The following is an 18,716-nucleotide window of genomic DNA, read 5'->3' on the forward strand; positions in this document are numbered from 1 at the left end:
TTGAAATTTTTTGGTTTTGGTTAGGCAATGGGGTTAAGTGACTTGCCCAGGGTCACACAGCTAGTAAGTGTCAAGTGTCTGAGAGCATATTCGAACTTAGGTCCTCCTGAATCCAAGTCCAGAGCTCTAACCATTGCGCCATCTAGCTGCCCCCCATTGAAATATTTTTTAAAAGTGCACAGTTGTACATTAAGAAAAACAGACAAGTGAGATATTTTTGAAAGCTGAATTTGCTTTATACATACATGTATAAATATGTGCATAAAATACATATTTTAAAAGCAAGCAGTATAAAGTTATATATACAATCCTCTTTTTGTGTTCTATTTTGTATATGAAATTTAAATCCAGAATAAAAAATAAAATCAAACAAAAATAACATTATCAAGATCCAGGTCAACACCAAGAACAGAAAGTTTTATAGACTAGTCAATACTTCTGGGCAATAAAATACATAAGTTTACCCGAAATATGTTTACAGCATAAAATGATGGTTCTCATAGTGGATTATCATCTCAATATAGCATAATTCTCACACTCATTCACTATGTCCCATGAACAAAATAGTACAGAGCAACTGTTGTGAGCTGGACAAGAAAACTTACTAAATGTGGGTGATGGTAAAATTTCATATTTGTGGAGGGGTGGGTATAGGCAAAACTGAACTAAATTAAAATAAAGAAACCTAAAACAAAAACAATTTTTCACTTTAAGATCTTATACATGCTCACAGTCTTAACATTTAAAATCCATCTGTCTCCGTAAACAAAAAAGATTTTAATTTGTTCATTTAATGTGGTAGAGTTCCATTAAAGTGTCTAAAATAACTTCCTCTCCTATTAGCAAGTAAATTCTGCACTCCTCATTCCTGGATGCACTAATAAATATTTTTGGAGTCAGAGTACCTCATTCACCCAAAGAAGTAAAATTTTATATGTCCTGATTTTAGTTCATTACTTAGGTTGCCAGGAAAGTCATCCAACAAACCACAATAAATAAAACACTGAAAATGGTTTCTCTTCATTATGACAGATAAACCCAACCACCAGGAATTAAATAGCATTTCTCAAGAGCAGAACGAGAAACAAAAACACACTGAGAATGTTCATCTGTTACCTCTCATTATTGCTACATTACTGGCCCACCCACTTTCTTTTCAAGAAAGCACATCCTCCATGTCTACAATAACAACTACCATGTACCTCTACTATGTACCAGGCCAGAGTAAAGGCACAAAGACAGTACAGGGCAGGATAAGAACAAAAGGCGTTAAGTAATCTTATTAGTTCGAAGTAACAGTTGTCAGATAAAATTGGAAAAGTAGGCTGAAGCCAAATTATAGGCATTGAATGCCAGGTATAGCCCTCTGGTCAGTCCCTACCTTAGGATCATAGTATCTTATGGTTCCATAACTGGCTCAGGAGGTCACAAGCCAAACAGCAAGCATCTTCACACACCAAAAATTAATTCCTCATGATCACGCCACAAAGTTGAAGAATGATCATAATGTTCTTCACTCAGAAGACTAATACACAGATTAAACTGTTGAAATATTACCTACCACAGTATATTCTTATATATGGCATGAAAGTCACTCACCTTATTTCTGCTTTTTCCCCACCACAAATTCCTGTCTAAGTGGCTTACTTCTCTGTATAAAAGCTTTCAAAGTTCAATGAAGACTGGGTCCCTCAGTTCTGAATGCCATTTTGTGCATGGCAATGAATGTTTCAGTCCAGGAGAGCCCAGGGAAAACTCTGGGGAGGCACCCATGGTTCTTACAGACCACATAGGTGTTCCAGTACTTCCTGCATATTACTTTTCCTTCCACTTCTCTGTCTATCCTCTCCCTAAAGAAAAGTAAACAATGTTGAGAATTTTTGAAGTGTTTATGACACATACATAAATATATGTGTGTATATATTATATATTACATATATCCCCTAGTTGAATAAACAAACGCTTGTTTTAATCTTAGAGTTTCTAGTTGCAGTGCAGCTATTTGCTCCAGTCATAGACTTTCTAGTCTCTATAGATAATAATCACTGCAAGATAATAAGGAACTGAAAAGCTTTAGTATTTACTATAATAATAATAATAAAGAGCTATAGCATTTATGTTATGGCTTAAAATTTGTTTTACATACATTTGATCTTCATCATAATCTTGTGAGGTAGGTGCTATTATCATCCACATTCTACAAATGATAAAACAGGCTAAAAGAGGGTGAATAACTTGCTCAGCGTAACACAGCTAGGAAGTCTTGGATTTTACCTCAGCTGTTCCTGATTCCAAGTTCATTACCAACTTTTGCTCTTGTTATTCATCAATTTGGAATAATCTCATCCACTTCTTCTGCAAACCTTACAAATGCTTCAGGAGCTAGGCTGATAAGCAGCAAGGTTGTTACCCACATAAAACCTTCCCTGACCACCCCTGAATAAAGGGAATTTTTTCCTCTTGTGCCCACCTGGGGAAGAGCATTCCAAGCTTGTATAGGTCTGATCAGTACAGTCGGACATACTGAAACATAACTCTAGCATAGTGATGTCATTTTGGTCCTCTTCAAGAACAAAGGACAACCAGCTAACCAAGACATCTTTAAGGGTTAATTTTCTCTTTTATTGCTTTAGCTCTTCAAGTTTGTTCTATCCCCTGATCTAGACTGTAAGCTCCTAGAAGGCAGAGACCATGCTAAAAACATGTAAAGTATGCATGTAGATTTGATGATGGAAAGAGATCTGAGAACACTGTGACAGAGTAGAACAAGCTAACCTGGGTCCATGTCCCAGCTCTGATACTAACAAGACATGGGAAAGAGGGTAAGTCATCTAACTTCACTTAGTTTCCATCTCTGCAAAATAAGGAAAAGACTTACAATTTTGGTCTCATTACGTTGCTCGGAGGAAAGCACTCTTTAAAGAACTCTGAAAACATATGCTATTGTGATCTCTGTCCCCAATAAAGACTGTAAATTCTATTAAAAATATATTGAGGCATAATTGAAAAAGCAATAAGCTACTTAACAGCTATTTATTCTGTGTCGGTAAGCTAATATTAAAAGGAAGAATCATAATCATATTCCTTTTCTTTGAGCAAATCCTGAGTTGATGGGGGGGAAGTTGTGGTGGAAGGAGAAGGAATGGAATACTTCTAAAGCTGAAAAGTCTAAGGAATTTTATTTCTTACTGTAATGAATTTTATGCTCATGAAAGGTCAGGCTATTGGTTTCATGCAACAGGAAAGCTATAAGATGCAGAAAGCTTAAACTATATTAATGATGGTAGAAGGGAAGGAAATTAACTTTTTAAAAGTTATCTACTGAAAGTTATTCCTGTTTACCTGTGTATTTATATGTGAATGTGTATGTAGATAAACACGTGTGAGAGAGAGAAGAGAGTGTGTGTGTGTGTATGTATGTGTGTGTGTGTGTGTATATATACATATATATATATACACACACATATTATATATACATATGCATGCAAACAGATACATCAGGAGTGGGAACTTCACAAGACATGAGAGGTAGTGTAAAATAAAAAAACTAAATTTGTAGTTACAAAACTTCAGCTTTCAGAGTCCTTATTCCAGTACTGACTACCCATGTGACCAGAATCAGGTCAACAACTTGTAATTCTCAGTACAGGACAGCTTATATCATCTGTATGGTGGTGGTGCAGAAAAACATTTAGCAACCTAGTAAGTAGGTAAGTAGGAGAGACAGAGAATGGCCTAGTAAAGGAGTTCTCAAAGTATGGTCAAAAGATTTCTAGGGGTCCCTGAGACCCTTTTAGGGACAGCAAGGTCAAAACTATTTTTATAAATACTAAGACATTTGACAATTTAAAAACTCCTCCCTTTTCCAGCTACATATTTGTGTAAGACCAGATTTTCTTCATATACTTCAACCAAAATAACATGCAAAATAGACTGAATGCAGGACATAAGATAATCTAGTTGTTTTGTACTAAACCAGACACTAAAGATATGCAAAAATACATAAAACAATGCCATTCTCACTAAATTTTTGTTATATAATAATAATACAATAAATAACAATACCAAAATGTTACATCTGTTAATATGTGGTTCCTATTCAATTGTTTCAGTCATATCTGACTCTTTTTGACCCCATCTGGGGTTTTCTTGGCAAAGATACTGGAGTGGCTTGCCATTTCCTTCTCCAGCTCATTTTACGGATGAGGAAACTGAGGCAAACAAGGTTAAGTGACTTGACCAGAATCACACAGCTAATAAGCATCTCAGGATGGATTTAAACTCAGGTCCTCCTGACTCCAGGATCTGCAGTCTATCCACTGTGCTATCTAGCTGCCCCAATAAGATCTAACCTTTTTAAATTTGAGATTGAGCCTTTTATGCTGTAGACAACTCTCTACGACTGTAAGTTACAGAGAGGGAAACTAGCTGTTCTACATTAGTAGCAGAACTTCCTCATGTGGAAGCTCCTTATTTCCCTCTATAACTGAAATCACACATCTGGTATCTACACTCCCCCCAAATCTCATCTCTTACAGAAAGCTTCACCCAACCCCTCTTAATTCTAGTGCCCTCTGTTAATTGTTACCTAATTATCCTGTATAGATCTTATTTGTATATATTTATTTGTTGTCTAGTAACTTGACAAAAGTAGTCCTTTTTACCAAGCTCAACATGTACACTCCTCCATTCCTCTCCAACAGACTGACACCTTAACCATCTACCTAGCCCCAACTCCATCTAATCTTTAATCTTTATCTACTGGTTTCTTCCCTTCCTGTTTCCAACATGCCCAAGTCTCCCTTATACCCTCAAAAAACTTTCACTAAATCCTACTCATCTTCTTGAGGTACTGTTCTATTTCTCTCCTTTCTTTCTCAGCCAAATTCCCTTGAAAAAGCTCTCTATACTTGCTGTCTCTATTTCCTCTTCTCTCACAATCCTGTCCTTCTGTAATCTGGCTTCTGACCTCATTATTCAAGTGAAGTTACCAATGATTTAACTGCCATATTTGATGGTCTTTTATCTTGACCTATTTGCTCTACATTTGACACCACTAACACTCTCTCCCCCTGGATTCTATCTTCTCTCTGAGCTAACACACTTCTCTTTTCTACCTATCTAACTGCTCTTTCTCTATCTCCTTTACTGATTCATCACCCCAACTTGCAGCTGCAGGTGTTGGCCCCCTCCCCCAAGGTTCTGTCCTATGCCCTCTTCTCTTCTCACTCCACACTCTCATTAATCTCATCAGGGCTTATGCAATTAACTATCATTGTCATGCAGATGAACTCAAAAAATCAACACACACACACACACACACACACACACACAGATATTGTGCACACTGGACATTTCAAACTGGATATCCCAGATATATCTCACTCTCAACATGTTCTAAACGTTATTTTTCATCCCAAACCCTTCTTTCTTCCCAATTTCTCTCAAAAGTACCACATACCTAATCAATTTCCCTCATCCCACACATTCAACTGTCCAATTTCATCTGAATACTTAAGTTTTGTGTCTGCACTGTCTCCTTTTTTTGTCCAAAGTAGATACTGATTTAACACAAAACCATTTGGACAGACTTACACTACCAAATATAGGAATTAAAACAGGTAGGAAGAACTTGAGCAATTCTTTTTCATTTTAAAAGAAAAATCCTACAAACTCATAGAATTAACATTCGTTAATTCACTATATGACGATAAGCAAGTTACTTCCAAAGACAAGTTGTATATTATAGATGAATTGTAAATTAATTTGTAACAGGAAAAGGAAATTCCAGACTAGTAGTTCCCTACATTGAGCAAATGAAATGTAAAGCCTAATATTTCTCCCAAAAGTTGTCTCAAGGCTACAGAGCCTGGAGACAAACTAGTCATGTTAAAAGTAGAGGGTAGTAAAAATAGGTAGTTAGTTGCAAAGCTGTCATCCTTTATTTAAAGTAGGAGATAATTAATTTGAAATTTATAGAAATTTTCTTTACTGACAAGTTACCTAGACATCCATCCTTCGGTAGATTACAAAGTATTATCAATTCAGGTAAGAATTGTTATTGTTTTTGTTCAGTCATGCCAGACTCTTCAAGACCCCATGAAACACACCATCTCAGGCCCTTCCATCCTCCACTCTCTCTCAGTCTGTCTAGGTTCAAATTTGTTTTTTCTGTTATGTATTCAATCTACCTCATCCTCTGCTGCCCCCTTTTCCTTTTGCCTTCAATCTTTCCCAACACCAGGGTCTTTTCCAATGAGACCTGTCTTCTCATTTTGTGGCCAAAGTATTTTAACTTTAAGTTCAGTATTTGATCTTCCAGTAAATAGCCTGAATTAATTTCTTTAAGTATTAACCGATTTGATCTCCTTGTTGTCCAAGGGATTCTCAAGAGTCTTCTCCAGCATCAAATTCAAAAGCATCAATTTGCGTTGCTCAGCTTTCCTTATAGTTCAACTCTTACATTGTTACTGGAAAAACCATAGCTCTGACTATATGGACCTTTGTTGCAAGGCGATGTTTTTTTCAGTAAGCTGTCCAAATTTGCAAGTTTTTCTTTCAAGGAACAAGTGTCCTTTAATTTTCTGGCTGCAGTTGCCATCTGCAGTAATCTTTAAGCCCAAGAGTAGAAAATCTGACACTGCTTCCATTTCTTCTCCCTCTATTTGCCAGGAAGTGATGGGACTAGTTGCCAAGATCTTAGGTTTTTTTTATATTAAGCTTCTTCTTTCACCTTCATCAAGAGGCTTCTTGATTCTTCTTTACTTTCTGGCATCAGAGTGGTATCATCTGCATATCTGAGATTGCTGATATTTCTCCCAGCTACCTTAATACCAGCTTTTAATTCATCTAGCCTGGCATTTCACATGATGTACTTGGCATATAAATTAAATTAATAATGGGACAATATATACCCTTATCATACTCCTTTGCCAATTTTAAACCAATCAGTTGTTCCATGTTCAATTCTAATTGCTGCTTCTTGACCTGCATACAGGTTCCTCAAGAGATAAGTAAGATGACAAATAAGACAAGTACTCCCATACCTTTGAGGACTTGCCACATTTTGTTGTGATCCACACAGCTAAAGGCTTTAGTACTCAATGCAGAAGCAGATATTTTTCTGGAACTCCCTTGCTTTCTCCATAATCCAGCAAACGACCATTTGGTCTCTAGTTCCTCTGCCTCTTTGAAAACCAAAACTCTTTTGGTAATTCTCGGTTCACATATTGCCAAAGCCTAGCTTGCAGAATCTTAAACACAACCTTGCTGGTGTGTGAAATGAGAGCAATTCTTTGGTAATTTGACCATTCCTTGGCATTGTTCTTCTTTAGAAGCGGCACACAAACTGATCTTTTCCAATCTAGTGGCTGTTGTGTTTTCCAAATTTACTGGCATATTGAGCACAACACTTCAACAGCATTGTCTTTTAGGGTTTTAAATAGTTCAGCTATAATTCCATCACTTCCACTAACCTTATTGTTAGCAAAGCTTCCTAAGGTCTACTTGACTTCATTCTCCAGGGCGTCTAGCTCTAAATCAGTAACACACCATCATGATTATCAGTGATGCTAAGATCTCTCCAGTACAGATTTTTTTTGGGGGGTGTATTCTAGCCACCTCTTCTTAATTTCTTCAGCTTCTGTTAAATCCCTTCATTTTTGTCTTTTATCATGCCCATTTTTTGCACGAAACCTTCCCTAGATATCACTAACTTCCTTGAAGAGATCTCTTGTCTTTCTCATTCTATTCTTCTATTTCTTCGCACTGCTCTTTTAAGAAGACTTTCTTATCTCCTTGCCATTCTCTGGAATTCTGCATTCAGTAGGATACAGCTTTCCCTTTTTCCTTTCCCTGGCCTTCTCTTGTCAGCTATTTATAAAGCCTCATCAGACAGTCATTTTGCTTTCTTGCTCTTCTTTTTCTTTGGAATGTTTTTTGTCATTGCCTCCTGTAAAACACTGCAAGCCTCTGACCATCGTTCTTCAGGCAGTTTTTCAAGCAAGAATTCCTGGGCAATAATGTATTGCTATAAATGTTATCAGCCTTATCTACCTAAAGAGCCTATAAATTATCATAAATACTTTCATCATACCATTCTTTCTTTTCTTTGAGATTAAAGTCTTAATCTGACTTTTTTCAACACTAGATTGCTACAATGTACATACTGCCCAAATACAATAACATAAACGGAAAAGAGGCAAAGTACTTCTCAGTGTGTGTCCTTTTGTTCTTATCTATAAAATAAGGAAGTTAGACCAAATTATTTCTAAATTCTTTCCCATTTAAAATCATGAGTCTGTTTAAAGATCATATTTTTCTAACCTTAATTTAGAAAGCAGAAATGAACAGACTGATGTGTGCTAGAGATTAAGATGCTTTTCAAGCAAACAAACATTAACATCCTGAGGGCTGGGTCCAATACCCCAAATGTAATTAGAAAATATTTATATTAAGGAACACAGACTATCAAATTAAACTGAAAGTAAATTTATTCAACTGATAGAAAAACTAGGAAAAATTCTTATTAACGGCCCAGAAAGTTCAGAGCTAAGAGGTCGCCTAATCTAACCTCATTTTAAAAACGAAGAAACAAACTTAAAGAGGCACATAAATGTTAAGACCGCATAATTAAAATTGTTACAAAAACCACCATAAGAAAGTTAGACATTATTTTAAAGGTTAAATATGTATAATTTATAGCCTCAAAGTTTGGGAATAACAATGCAAGAAATTTTTAAATATTGCAAAAGTACACAACAGATACAAATGCATAATTCACAACTGTTTTATGGAATTAAGCTTAACTTTTCACAGATGTCTCTTTGACAAATTTGTATTTTAAATACATTTTAAAGGCTGTTAATACATATTATGCATAGCACACATGTTCCTTCTCATCTTTTTCCTACCCCACCAGGCTACAAGAAGCCTTTTCCAGTCCTCCTAAACCTTGTGCTTTCCCTTCAAGATTATCTCCACCTTACCCTGTATATACCTTATAGGTACATAGTTGTTTACATGTTGTTTCCCTAATTACACTACTTGAGAGATGGTGCTGTCTTTTGCCTTTCTTTGTATCCTTGGTGCTCAGTACAGTGACTGGCATAGAGCAGGTGCTTAATAAATGCTTACTGACTAACTAGATCTTCTTCACAACAGTACAGTTATCAGAAATGCTTAAAGGTCCAAGTTATAAAGAACTCCACAGATACCAGTTTTAGTTTAGTCTTTCTTACTCTTCTTCTGTCAGTGACATACCTGGTGGATTAGATGGTGGAAATGCAAAATAATTTCTGGTAACAAAAATCATCTGTTAAATCCTAAAATGCTGTATAAGTGTGAATTATTTTTTCTGCTCTTGAGAAACTAAAAGTTAATTTGACCAAATTAAAAAAGTGCAATCCTACTATCATATTCTACTCCAAGGGGCTAGAAAGTTTCATCATATTATACAGTATTTTTCCCTTTTTGATGTCCTTTTGGCTATTCTATTTGTGTGTGTTAGAAAACAATTTTAAGTTACAGAAATTCATGTGGAGATCTCAAGCTGGGTTTTGGTTTTTCCCATTCGATGATTTCTTAATCATAATAATCCTATATCTCAGATTCTTTGCTTCAGAATAGATACTTACCTGGGGGATGGGCAAAGCAAATACTGGATACTAATAATGTTAACAGACCTCCCAGAAAAAAATTCACTATGAAATTTTTCAACACAGTACAAAGGTGCTTTCAAGATGCAACAGTCAAGAACGGTTTTAGTAAATAGTGCTCTGAAAGTTATGAAATCAAAGTTATTAATAAAAATGGTTGACATATAGTAATCTGCGGTTTATAAAGTACTTTTCTGTTTTACAAAAGTTGTTTTCTATTATAAAAAAGATCAAAGCTATTTTGTTATATTTCTTTCTATCCCACCAGAGAACCTGGCATATGGTGAGATATGCAACACATTCTAGACACTCAAAAATTTTGGTTAACAAATAAGTAATTCATATAAGGGCTAGGCTTTTTTGCCTGTCATTAAACATATTAATAAAATAGCAATAGGCTTGGAACATTTTTGAGAACTGTTTTCAAGAACTTTCAATTCATTTTAGAAGAATATATATATATGCATGCATACACACACACACACACACACACACACACACACACACACATACACACACACACACGAGATAGATTAATTCCAAATCATTGCTAAACTATTCTTAAATCCAGTCTTCTGAGGCTCTCCGATGGGATAATATACTTGTCTGAGTAGTTTGAATCAATATACATACTTGAGAGTAAAACTACTCAAATATATTATCTCATCATTGTGAATGCTCCTGCCAATGATGCCAACTACAACCCATACAAGCCTGTCCTATAGGCTTCCTGTTCATGCCTTCACAAAAGTTCATCACCCCCCATGTGTCCAAGATTTTCTTTATTGTTGTTGGGTTTGTTTGTTTGTTTGTTTTTGAGAATAAGAGAATACCAATAAAGTAACCTGGTGACCTTTCCCTTTTCAATCTTCTATCACTTGACCAGCCCTTCTTCTTTTGTAACTGTACATTTCTTTTCATCCATTATTTCGGTATTTCTTTGCAAATCATTACTTATTACCTGTTGCAGTTTACTCATGTATTTCCTCACTGCCTGCTGAGGAATTAGTCTATAAATTAGACAAACTTGTGTAAATGATGCTTTTACTAAGAATTGAAGATGTTAATTTTTAATTATTTTAATGCTATAACGTTCCACAACTACAGCTATACAACACCACCAGTAGCATGTGGGTATTAAGACTGATCTTTGTTTCTAAAATTTTAATTATATTTTCTTTGTTTAAAAGAGTAATATTTTTCCCTGAATTCAGACTGGCTTTTCCCTCAATTATGCCAGGTTAAACACACACATAAATTTATACTAGTAAACAAAAAAGCAATAACGTTTGTATATGTGATACTTACATTGACTTTGAAAGCTTGTACAGTGTTATCCAAGAGAAGGATATTGCAGACCACCTCTGTGTGTTGCCTGTCTCGTGCCAGCTCGGATGCTCGTACATTGTAAGTTCTGCCAGCTGGCAATCGGAAGCGTGCGGTCATTACTGTCCACACAGGGTCTTTACAAATAAGAAAAAAAGACAGTACAGTAAAGAAAGATACAACATGACCCTTGAAAGATGTGTTAAATTTTACCTTAACAAATTCTAAGAAAATAAAAGAAGGGCAAATAATATTTGGCTACATTTTATTTTAAACAATTTTTAAGTAGACAAGACACTGTAAGGGTTCTATGGACAGATTTTTTTTTGGGGGAGGGTCTGTAAATTTGGACGGGAGAAAAATTTTATCTATAATTTCATTAACTTTTAATTTAAGGGTTTGTGAATTTGTTTTTATTTTGAGAACTATTTCAGTGTAAATTAGTTTCCTTTGCAATTCTATGTGTATTATTTATGACTTCAAAAACAGTAGTCTGAGAAATGGTCTATAGGGTCAATAACAGAAAAAAAAGTAAGGACTACTTATTTAAAAAGCAAACAGAATCCCAGTCTGACAATAATTTTCAGGTAAGATTTTTAAAACTGCTTTTTTTCTTTCATTTTTTACAATAATCATCATATTCCAGTAGAACATTTGACAGGGTAAGAGGTCTCATCTCTATCTCACACAGTTATACCTTTTTGCTGTTTGAGTGTTTATATCTTGAAACAGTCTATTATTTGTCCTACACAACCAATTCAACAATTAAAATTGAGATATCATAACAAGGGCAAAAGAAATCAAGAAAATGTTCAGAAATTACTATATATAGCTTCTCACTAATAAATCTAGAAAACTAAAAGAAACGATTACCTTAAAAAAAAGTATAAAATACTGCAATAAACAAAACGAGAAATGGACAAGCTAAATAGCTTCATCACAAAAGAGAAATTAGACAGCCCATTTAAAAGCTGCCCTACAGAGAGAAAATACCTGTCCTAACTCCACAAAGAATCACTTGGGGGAAAACATTATATCACATAGTTTTTGAAAAAAAATTAAAAGTATTACAGAAATGCAATTAATTTAAATAAATATTGAGGGCCCACTATGCACAAACCACTGTGGTAGGTTATAGAGATATGAAGACAAAAATGAAAATAGTCCATCAGTCAATCAACAAGCATTTATTAAGTACTTACTATGTACTTAACAAGGTAGGTGTTAGGGATACAAAGACAAAAATTAAACAGTTCCTGCCATCAAGGCACTGTTACTCTACTACAGAAAACAACATATGCAAGAAACATGGTAAGGTAGAAAGAAAGTACATAGGATTTGAAGTTACAAGACCTGGGTTCAAATCCAAGTTCTGCCATTTATTACCTGAATGACCTGAGGCAAGTCACACTGTGGGCCTTAATTTCCTAAACTGTAAAATGAGGGAATTGGACTGAATGGCCTGAGAGGTCCCAAACATCTCTAACATATGATTCTATTAGAGAGAGAGAGAGAGTGAGTGCATGCACATACGTGCGTGTGCGCTTTCACACAAAATAAATAGAAAGCAATTTGGAGAAAGGCCTTTACCATCACATGAATAAGGTACTAAATGAACTGAGCTCTGAAGGAAACCTGGGATTCTACCTCAGTGCGAGCAGTCAATGCAATCCAGGCACAGAAGAGAGTCAATGCAAAGGAGCAGGAAAAAAAAAAAAAGGCAGTGTCTTATACTAGGAACAAGGAGGCTAGTTTAACTGGACCATTGAGTGTGAAGGAGAATAATGCATATTAAGTCTGGAAAGAGAGGTTGGAACCAGGTTATGAAGACTTTAAATGACAAACAGCTAAGTTTGTGTTTGATCTCCTACATGGATAGGGAGTTACTGGAGTTTACTGAGTAGGGAATGACATTCTCAGAAATCTGTTTTTAAGAATATGATTTTGGCAGCTCTGTGGGTTATGGACTGGAAGGAGGCAAGACTAAAGACACAGAAAACAATTAGAACACTACTGCAACTGCCCAAGCAAAAGGTGGTAAGTTCCTGAATTAGGGTGGTATGAGTGGAGAGAAGTAGACAAATTTAAGAAAGGTTATGGAGGGAGAATTAAAAAAACTCTGAAAGTAATATATGGGTGAAAGACAGTAAAAAGCCAAGGATCTCTCCAAGTTTACATGAAAAAATATCATCTTATCCTCCTTAAAAAAATTATGACAAAGGAAATGGCACACATAAAATGCAACAAATACTTATTAAACACCCACATGGTGCAAAGGACTGTGATAGGTACTGGGTAATAAACTAAATTTAGTAAGACACAATCCCTGCCCTCACAATGCTTACAGTTTAGTAAGGAAACTAGATATCAACACAAGTAACTATAATGCCTAACAGCAACTGATAATGATATTAGAAATTTGTCATTCCCTCCCCTTGCATACAATGCAATATATGTAGGTAAGTACAATACAAAGTGTCTGAAAAGGAAGAGAATACTAACAACTGGACAATGTTATGGAAGATTTCATGGAAGAGGTGTCAGGCAAGCTAAGTCTTGAAGAAGATAAGGTTTTTGAGAGGCTAAGATAAGAATGGGATGCATTGCAGGCAAAACTGACAAAATTTGGCAACTTAGTGGATATGTGGGTTTAGTAAGAGTGGAAAGCTGAATATGACACCAAGATTGGGAACTGGCTGAATAAAGAGGTTGATACCTCAACAGAAAGGAAAAGTTTGGAAGAGAATGAAGAGTTCTGTTTTGGTCACAGTGAGATTCGGATATCAGTGGGATATCCACTTCAAATGCTCCAAAGGGTAATTTGTGACAATGGGAGTAAATTCAAAAGAGAAAATTAGAGATGAACATTACAGATTTGAAAGCAGTCTACTTCAACATGATAATTAAACCTGTGTGAGCTGAGATCACTGAGAGAACATAGAAAAAGAAATTAAAGGGCTGAAAACAGAGCCCTGATACATACACTCAAAATTAGGGAATGTGACATGATGATGACCCAACAAAGGACACTGAGAAAGAAGTTTAACTGATTTCTTATGGAAATTTAATTAGTATAAGTCAGCCATGACAATAAGATGAAAAGTGCCTACCAATCACTTTAGCCCAAGAATGCTTAACCTCCTGGATGACTGTGTGCAGGCAAGAAGCATGAAGAAGCAGTGGAAAACCTCTTTGCTTGTGGAAGACTACAGGGATAAAAAGTTACATATTCGGTTGGACTCAGGTTCATATGTTGGTTAGTTCTCCTAAGCTTTTTTCTCTTTTTAAAAATTCATTTCTTTAGGTAGAAAAAAGAGGAGACAGTGGAAAATCAAGATGACATAAACAAGAGATATCAATAATGATAAACTAAAGCAGTAGAAAGGAAGTAAACTATTATTATAAAAAGTTTGATACAAGAGACCCAATTAAGGCAAATGGTCCCAAGAGAATGTAGGAATGCAACTGGAAACATGACATAATAACATAGTTTCCAATAAGTGGGAAAAAAATCTATGAAGACTTTTATAACACTTCAACTTCATCAGTGACAACAGAGCTGCCACTTTTGGATTCAACATTACTGTCCCTGATATACTACATGAGGAAGTAGAAAAGTTACAAAAGGAATGGAAAGTACAACTAATTTAGATCAGGTACATATAAAGGAGGTCTGTATCGAAGGCAATGCATTTTTGATGATGTTGAGAGATTTAAGGTATTTAATTGAGAAGATTCCTAGAGAGACTTGTAAATAAGACAAGTGACTGAAATGTCATAACTTTATTATTTTCTTAAAAGAAGACAATCAAAAAATAAATATAACTCATATGCCTACATTTTCCCACCTACAAATTTAAGAGAATAAAGAGCACAAATCAAGGACATCACTAATGCTGGCAAAAGATGGGAATAGGTACCCTTTCATAAATAATTCTCCATAACAGCAAAATCACTGACTGAAAGGTATGTTATTGTTGCTCAGTTGTTCAGTTGTGTCCAATTCTTCAAGACCCCATACTGTCCTGGAGTTTTCTTGGCAAAGATACTGGACTGGCTTGCCATTTCCTTCTCCAGTGTATTAAGGCAAACAGAGGTTAAGTGGCTTGCCAGCGTCACACATCTAATGAGTATCTGAGGCCGGATTTTGAACTCAGGTCTTCAAGGCTCAGCATTCTATCCACTGAGCCACCCTGATTTTCGATCACTGTTAACCAACTGTGATTGTCAGTATAAAATGAAGCATAAAACAGGAAGGCAGATGATGTTCATCAAATGTTTGCCCTCATTATGGAAGACTCCAGCACAGAGTCCAGATGGTGAACTCTCCAGATGTTATTGTTTGCAAAACAAAAATATGTTAATTGAATTAGAACATTATAGAATCTCTATAAATTAGATCCACAATCATTCAGGAGTTTGGTATAACTATTGATGCAGATTCCAATCCATTCTGAATGTAAAGTGCTCTGCAAATCTTAGTGCCACCAATCTATCAATCTATCTACATACATATTTAATATACATCAACACACACACATATATACATGTGTATATTTGAACTACTATGGTGGGAAACTCTTAATGACCGTGTCTACTAGATTTATGTCTTCCTTATATACCAGCAATCTTCCCCTACGATTCTGGACAAATGCATGGATGCCAATATATCAAAAAGACCTTTTATCACGTATCCCTTGTTTTCAGCACATAACTAGCCCATTTCGTTTTTCAGTCACCCACCTCTCTGACATTCTTTACTCTTCTTGTGTACAGTACATCCTTCACACATATTATAACCTACACTCCTGTTCACCAGATGCTTCTGCACTGCTTTCTGGATGACTCTCAACTTTATCATCAGTTAGGCTCTTAGATGGAATCTAATTAGTTATAAGGCCTGGGTGTAACTCTATTATGTTAGGATGATCTCAAAAGAAGACCATTCTTCTTTTGTGTAGGGAAGAGGAATGTACAGAGAGAGAGGGGGAAGAAAAGGAAGTATGGGGTAAATTATCTCACATCAAGAGGGCACATAAAGAAGACAAATCAAGTTAAATGAGTTACAGGAGGAAATACACAGTAAAACTATACTAGTAGGGGACCTCAATTTACCTTTATCAGACATACAGAAGCCTAATCATAAAATAAACAAGAAAGAAGTTAAGTAAATGAACGGAATTTTATTAAACTTAGATATGACAGACCTGTGGAGAATACTGAATAGGAATAAAAGGAATATACCTATTTTGCGTCGGTGCGTGGCCACTTCATGAAAATTAACTGTATTCTGTCAAAAAATTTCACAAGCAAACGGAGAAAAGCAGAAATATTAAATGCCTCTTTTTCTGACCACAATGAAATAAAAATTATAATCAATAAAAAGCCCTTATTGATGTAAATAATAAAGGGCAATTAGGTGGTACAGTAGATAATATGCTGGGTCTGATGTTAGAAGACTCATCTTCCTGAGTTCAAATGTGGCCCCAGATACTTATTATTAGCTTTGAGACTCTGCACAAAGTTATCTAAACTTATTTGTCTCAGTTTTCTCATCTGTAAAATGAGCTAGAGAAGAAAATGACAAACCACTCTAGTATCTTTGCCAAGAAAACCCCAAATGGGTTCGCCAAAAGTTGGACACAACTGAAGAAAACGACTGAACAACAATAAATGAAATAAAATGGGTGAATATTTAGAAAAATATAAATTACTCATATTAAAAGAACTGGAAAAAGAATAATTAAACAATCACAACTTTAAAAAGGAAACCTGGGGCAGCTAGGTGGCGCAGCTAGGTGGCGCAGCGGACAGAGTACCAGCCCTGGATTCAGAGGACCTGATTCAAATTCAGCCTCAGACACATAACCCTTACTAGCTGTGTGACCCTAGGCAAGTCACTTAACCCTACTGCCTGTCCAAAACAAACAAACAAACAAAAAAAGGAAGCTGAAATCATAAATGAGCTCCCTGAGGGGAAAACACCCAGTACCAGATCTCAAAGTATATTACAAAGTTACAACCATCAAAACAACTTGCTACTAGATATGAAAGAGAGGTTGATCAATGAACTAGACTAGCTACACAATCTACACAAGCAAATGAAAAGAGTAACCTAGTGCTTCATAAACCCCAAAGATGACAGCTATGGAGGCAGAAACTCACTACTCGCACAAGAAGTTCTGGGAAAACTACAAAGTAGTCTTGTAGAAACTAGGCACTGACAAACATATGACATTAAATTAAAAGTTTTTGTACAAAGCCAACGAAGCCAAAGTTAGAACCAGGAAACTGAAGGGGGAAATGGGGGAGAGGGGGAGGAATTTAAAGCAAGTTTTTGGATAAAGATCTCATTTCTCAAATGTAAAGAGAACTGACTCAAATTTAAGAATACAAGTCATTTCCCAATCAATAAAAGGTCAAAGGACATGAACAGTTTTCAGATGAAGTAATTAGAGGAATGCAAATTAAAAGAACTCTGAGATACCAACACACACCTATCAGATTAGCTAAGATGACAGAAATGGAAAATGATAAATGATGAAGGAGATGTGAAAAAATAGGTACACTAATGCACTATTGCTGGAGCTTTGAAACTACTCCAATCATTCTGGAGAACAATATGGAACTACGCTCAAAGGGCTATCAAACTGTGTGTATCTTTCAACCCAGTAATACCACTACTAGGATAATATCTTAAAGAGAGCAAAAAAGGGAAAATAACCCATATGTACAAAAATATTTATAGTAGCTCTTTTTGTGGTGACAAAGAATTAGAAATTGAGGAAACTGTCATCACTTGGGAAATGGTAAAACAAGTTTGTGAATGTGATGGAATGTAGTAGAATACTGTTGTGCTGTAAGAAATGCTGCAGGGGACAGTTTCAGAAAAACCTGGGAATACTGAAATGAACTAATGCAAAGATAGCTGAGAAGAGTCAGGAAAACAATGTAAATAGTAATAGCAATATTGTAATGAAAACCAACTTCAAAAGACTTGGTAACTCTGATTAGTATAATAATCTATAATTCCAAAGGACTCATGATGAAAAATGCTATCCTCCTCCAAATAGAGAACTAATGGACTCAGACTAAAGAATGAAGCATACTTTTTTCTTTCTTTTTTTCTTTTTCTTTTTTTTTTGGGGGGGGTCATGGCTAACGTGGAAATGTGCTTTGCATAATTTCATATATGTAATACATGTATTTCTTGCCTTCTCAATGGGTGGGGAAAGGCAGAGTGAGGGAGAAAATTTGGAACTGAAATAAAAATAAAATTTCTAGGAATTAAAAAAAAATAGAGGCTGATCACTGGAACAAATTAGGTACACACATACCTGGCAAATGACCACAGTAACCTAGTGATTGATAAATTCAAAGATCCCAGTTATTGGGGCAAGAAATCACAGTATGGGTCTTCCACTTCCGGAAGATGGCAGAGTAAAAAGGTAGTCGCTGTCACTCTCCCCTATCAACCTCTGAAAACCCAGAAAATATCACCCCAGAAAAAAACCCTGGAACAGCTGAACTAGAAGAAAGACTGGGAGCAGCAGTGCAGCAGCCCAGCAAACGGGTCTCCCAGTGCTTCAGCAAAAATAAGGGAGGCAGAACTACAAGGGGCCCCAGGTGGATAAGTACCCTGCGGAATTCACCTGAAAGGAGGTGAAGAAAACAACCTGAAGGCTTCCTAAAGCCCAGCCTTGCTGATTCCAACCCAACACCAGGTGAGCTGTG

At 35.8% G+C, this 18,716-nt stretch overlaps 1 protein-coding gene across 3 annotated transcripts in view; it reads right to left on the reverse strand.

The window, feature by feature from the left end:
• Positions 1 to 18,716, reverse strand: part of PTPN4 (protein tyrosine phosphatase non-receptor type 4) — a 217,630-nt gene that overhangs the window by 150,888 nt on the left and 48,026 nt on the right. For all 3 annotated transcript variants that reach the window (XM_078146809.1, XM_020963090.2, XM_020963089.2), the window contains exon 2: positions 10,965 to 11,119. In XM_078146809.1, the coding sequence (XP_078002935.1) occupies positions 10,965 to 11,102 (138 nt within the window). In that variant the 5' untranslated portion in view covers positions 11,103 to 11,119. The remainder of the gene's footprint in view (positions 1 to 10,964; positions 11,120 to 18,716) is intronic.

This window comes from Phascolarctos cinereus, unplaced genomic scaffold, assembly GCF_003287225.1.
Source record: "Phascolarctos cinereus isolate Bilbo 61053 unplaced genomic scaffold, phaCin_HiC Scaffold_726;HRSCAF=1367, whole genome shotgun sequence".
In the NCBI taxonomy this organism is placed as follows: Eukaryota; Metazoa; Chordata; class Mammalia; order Diprotodontia; family Phascolarctidae; genus Phascolarctos; species Phascolarctos cinereus.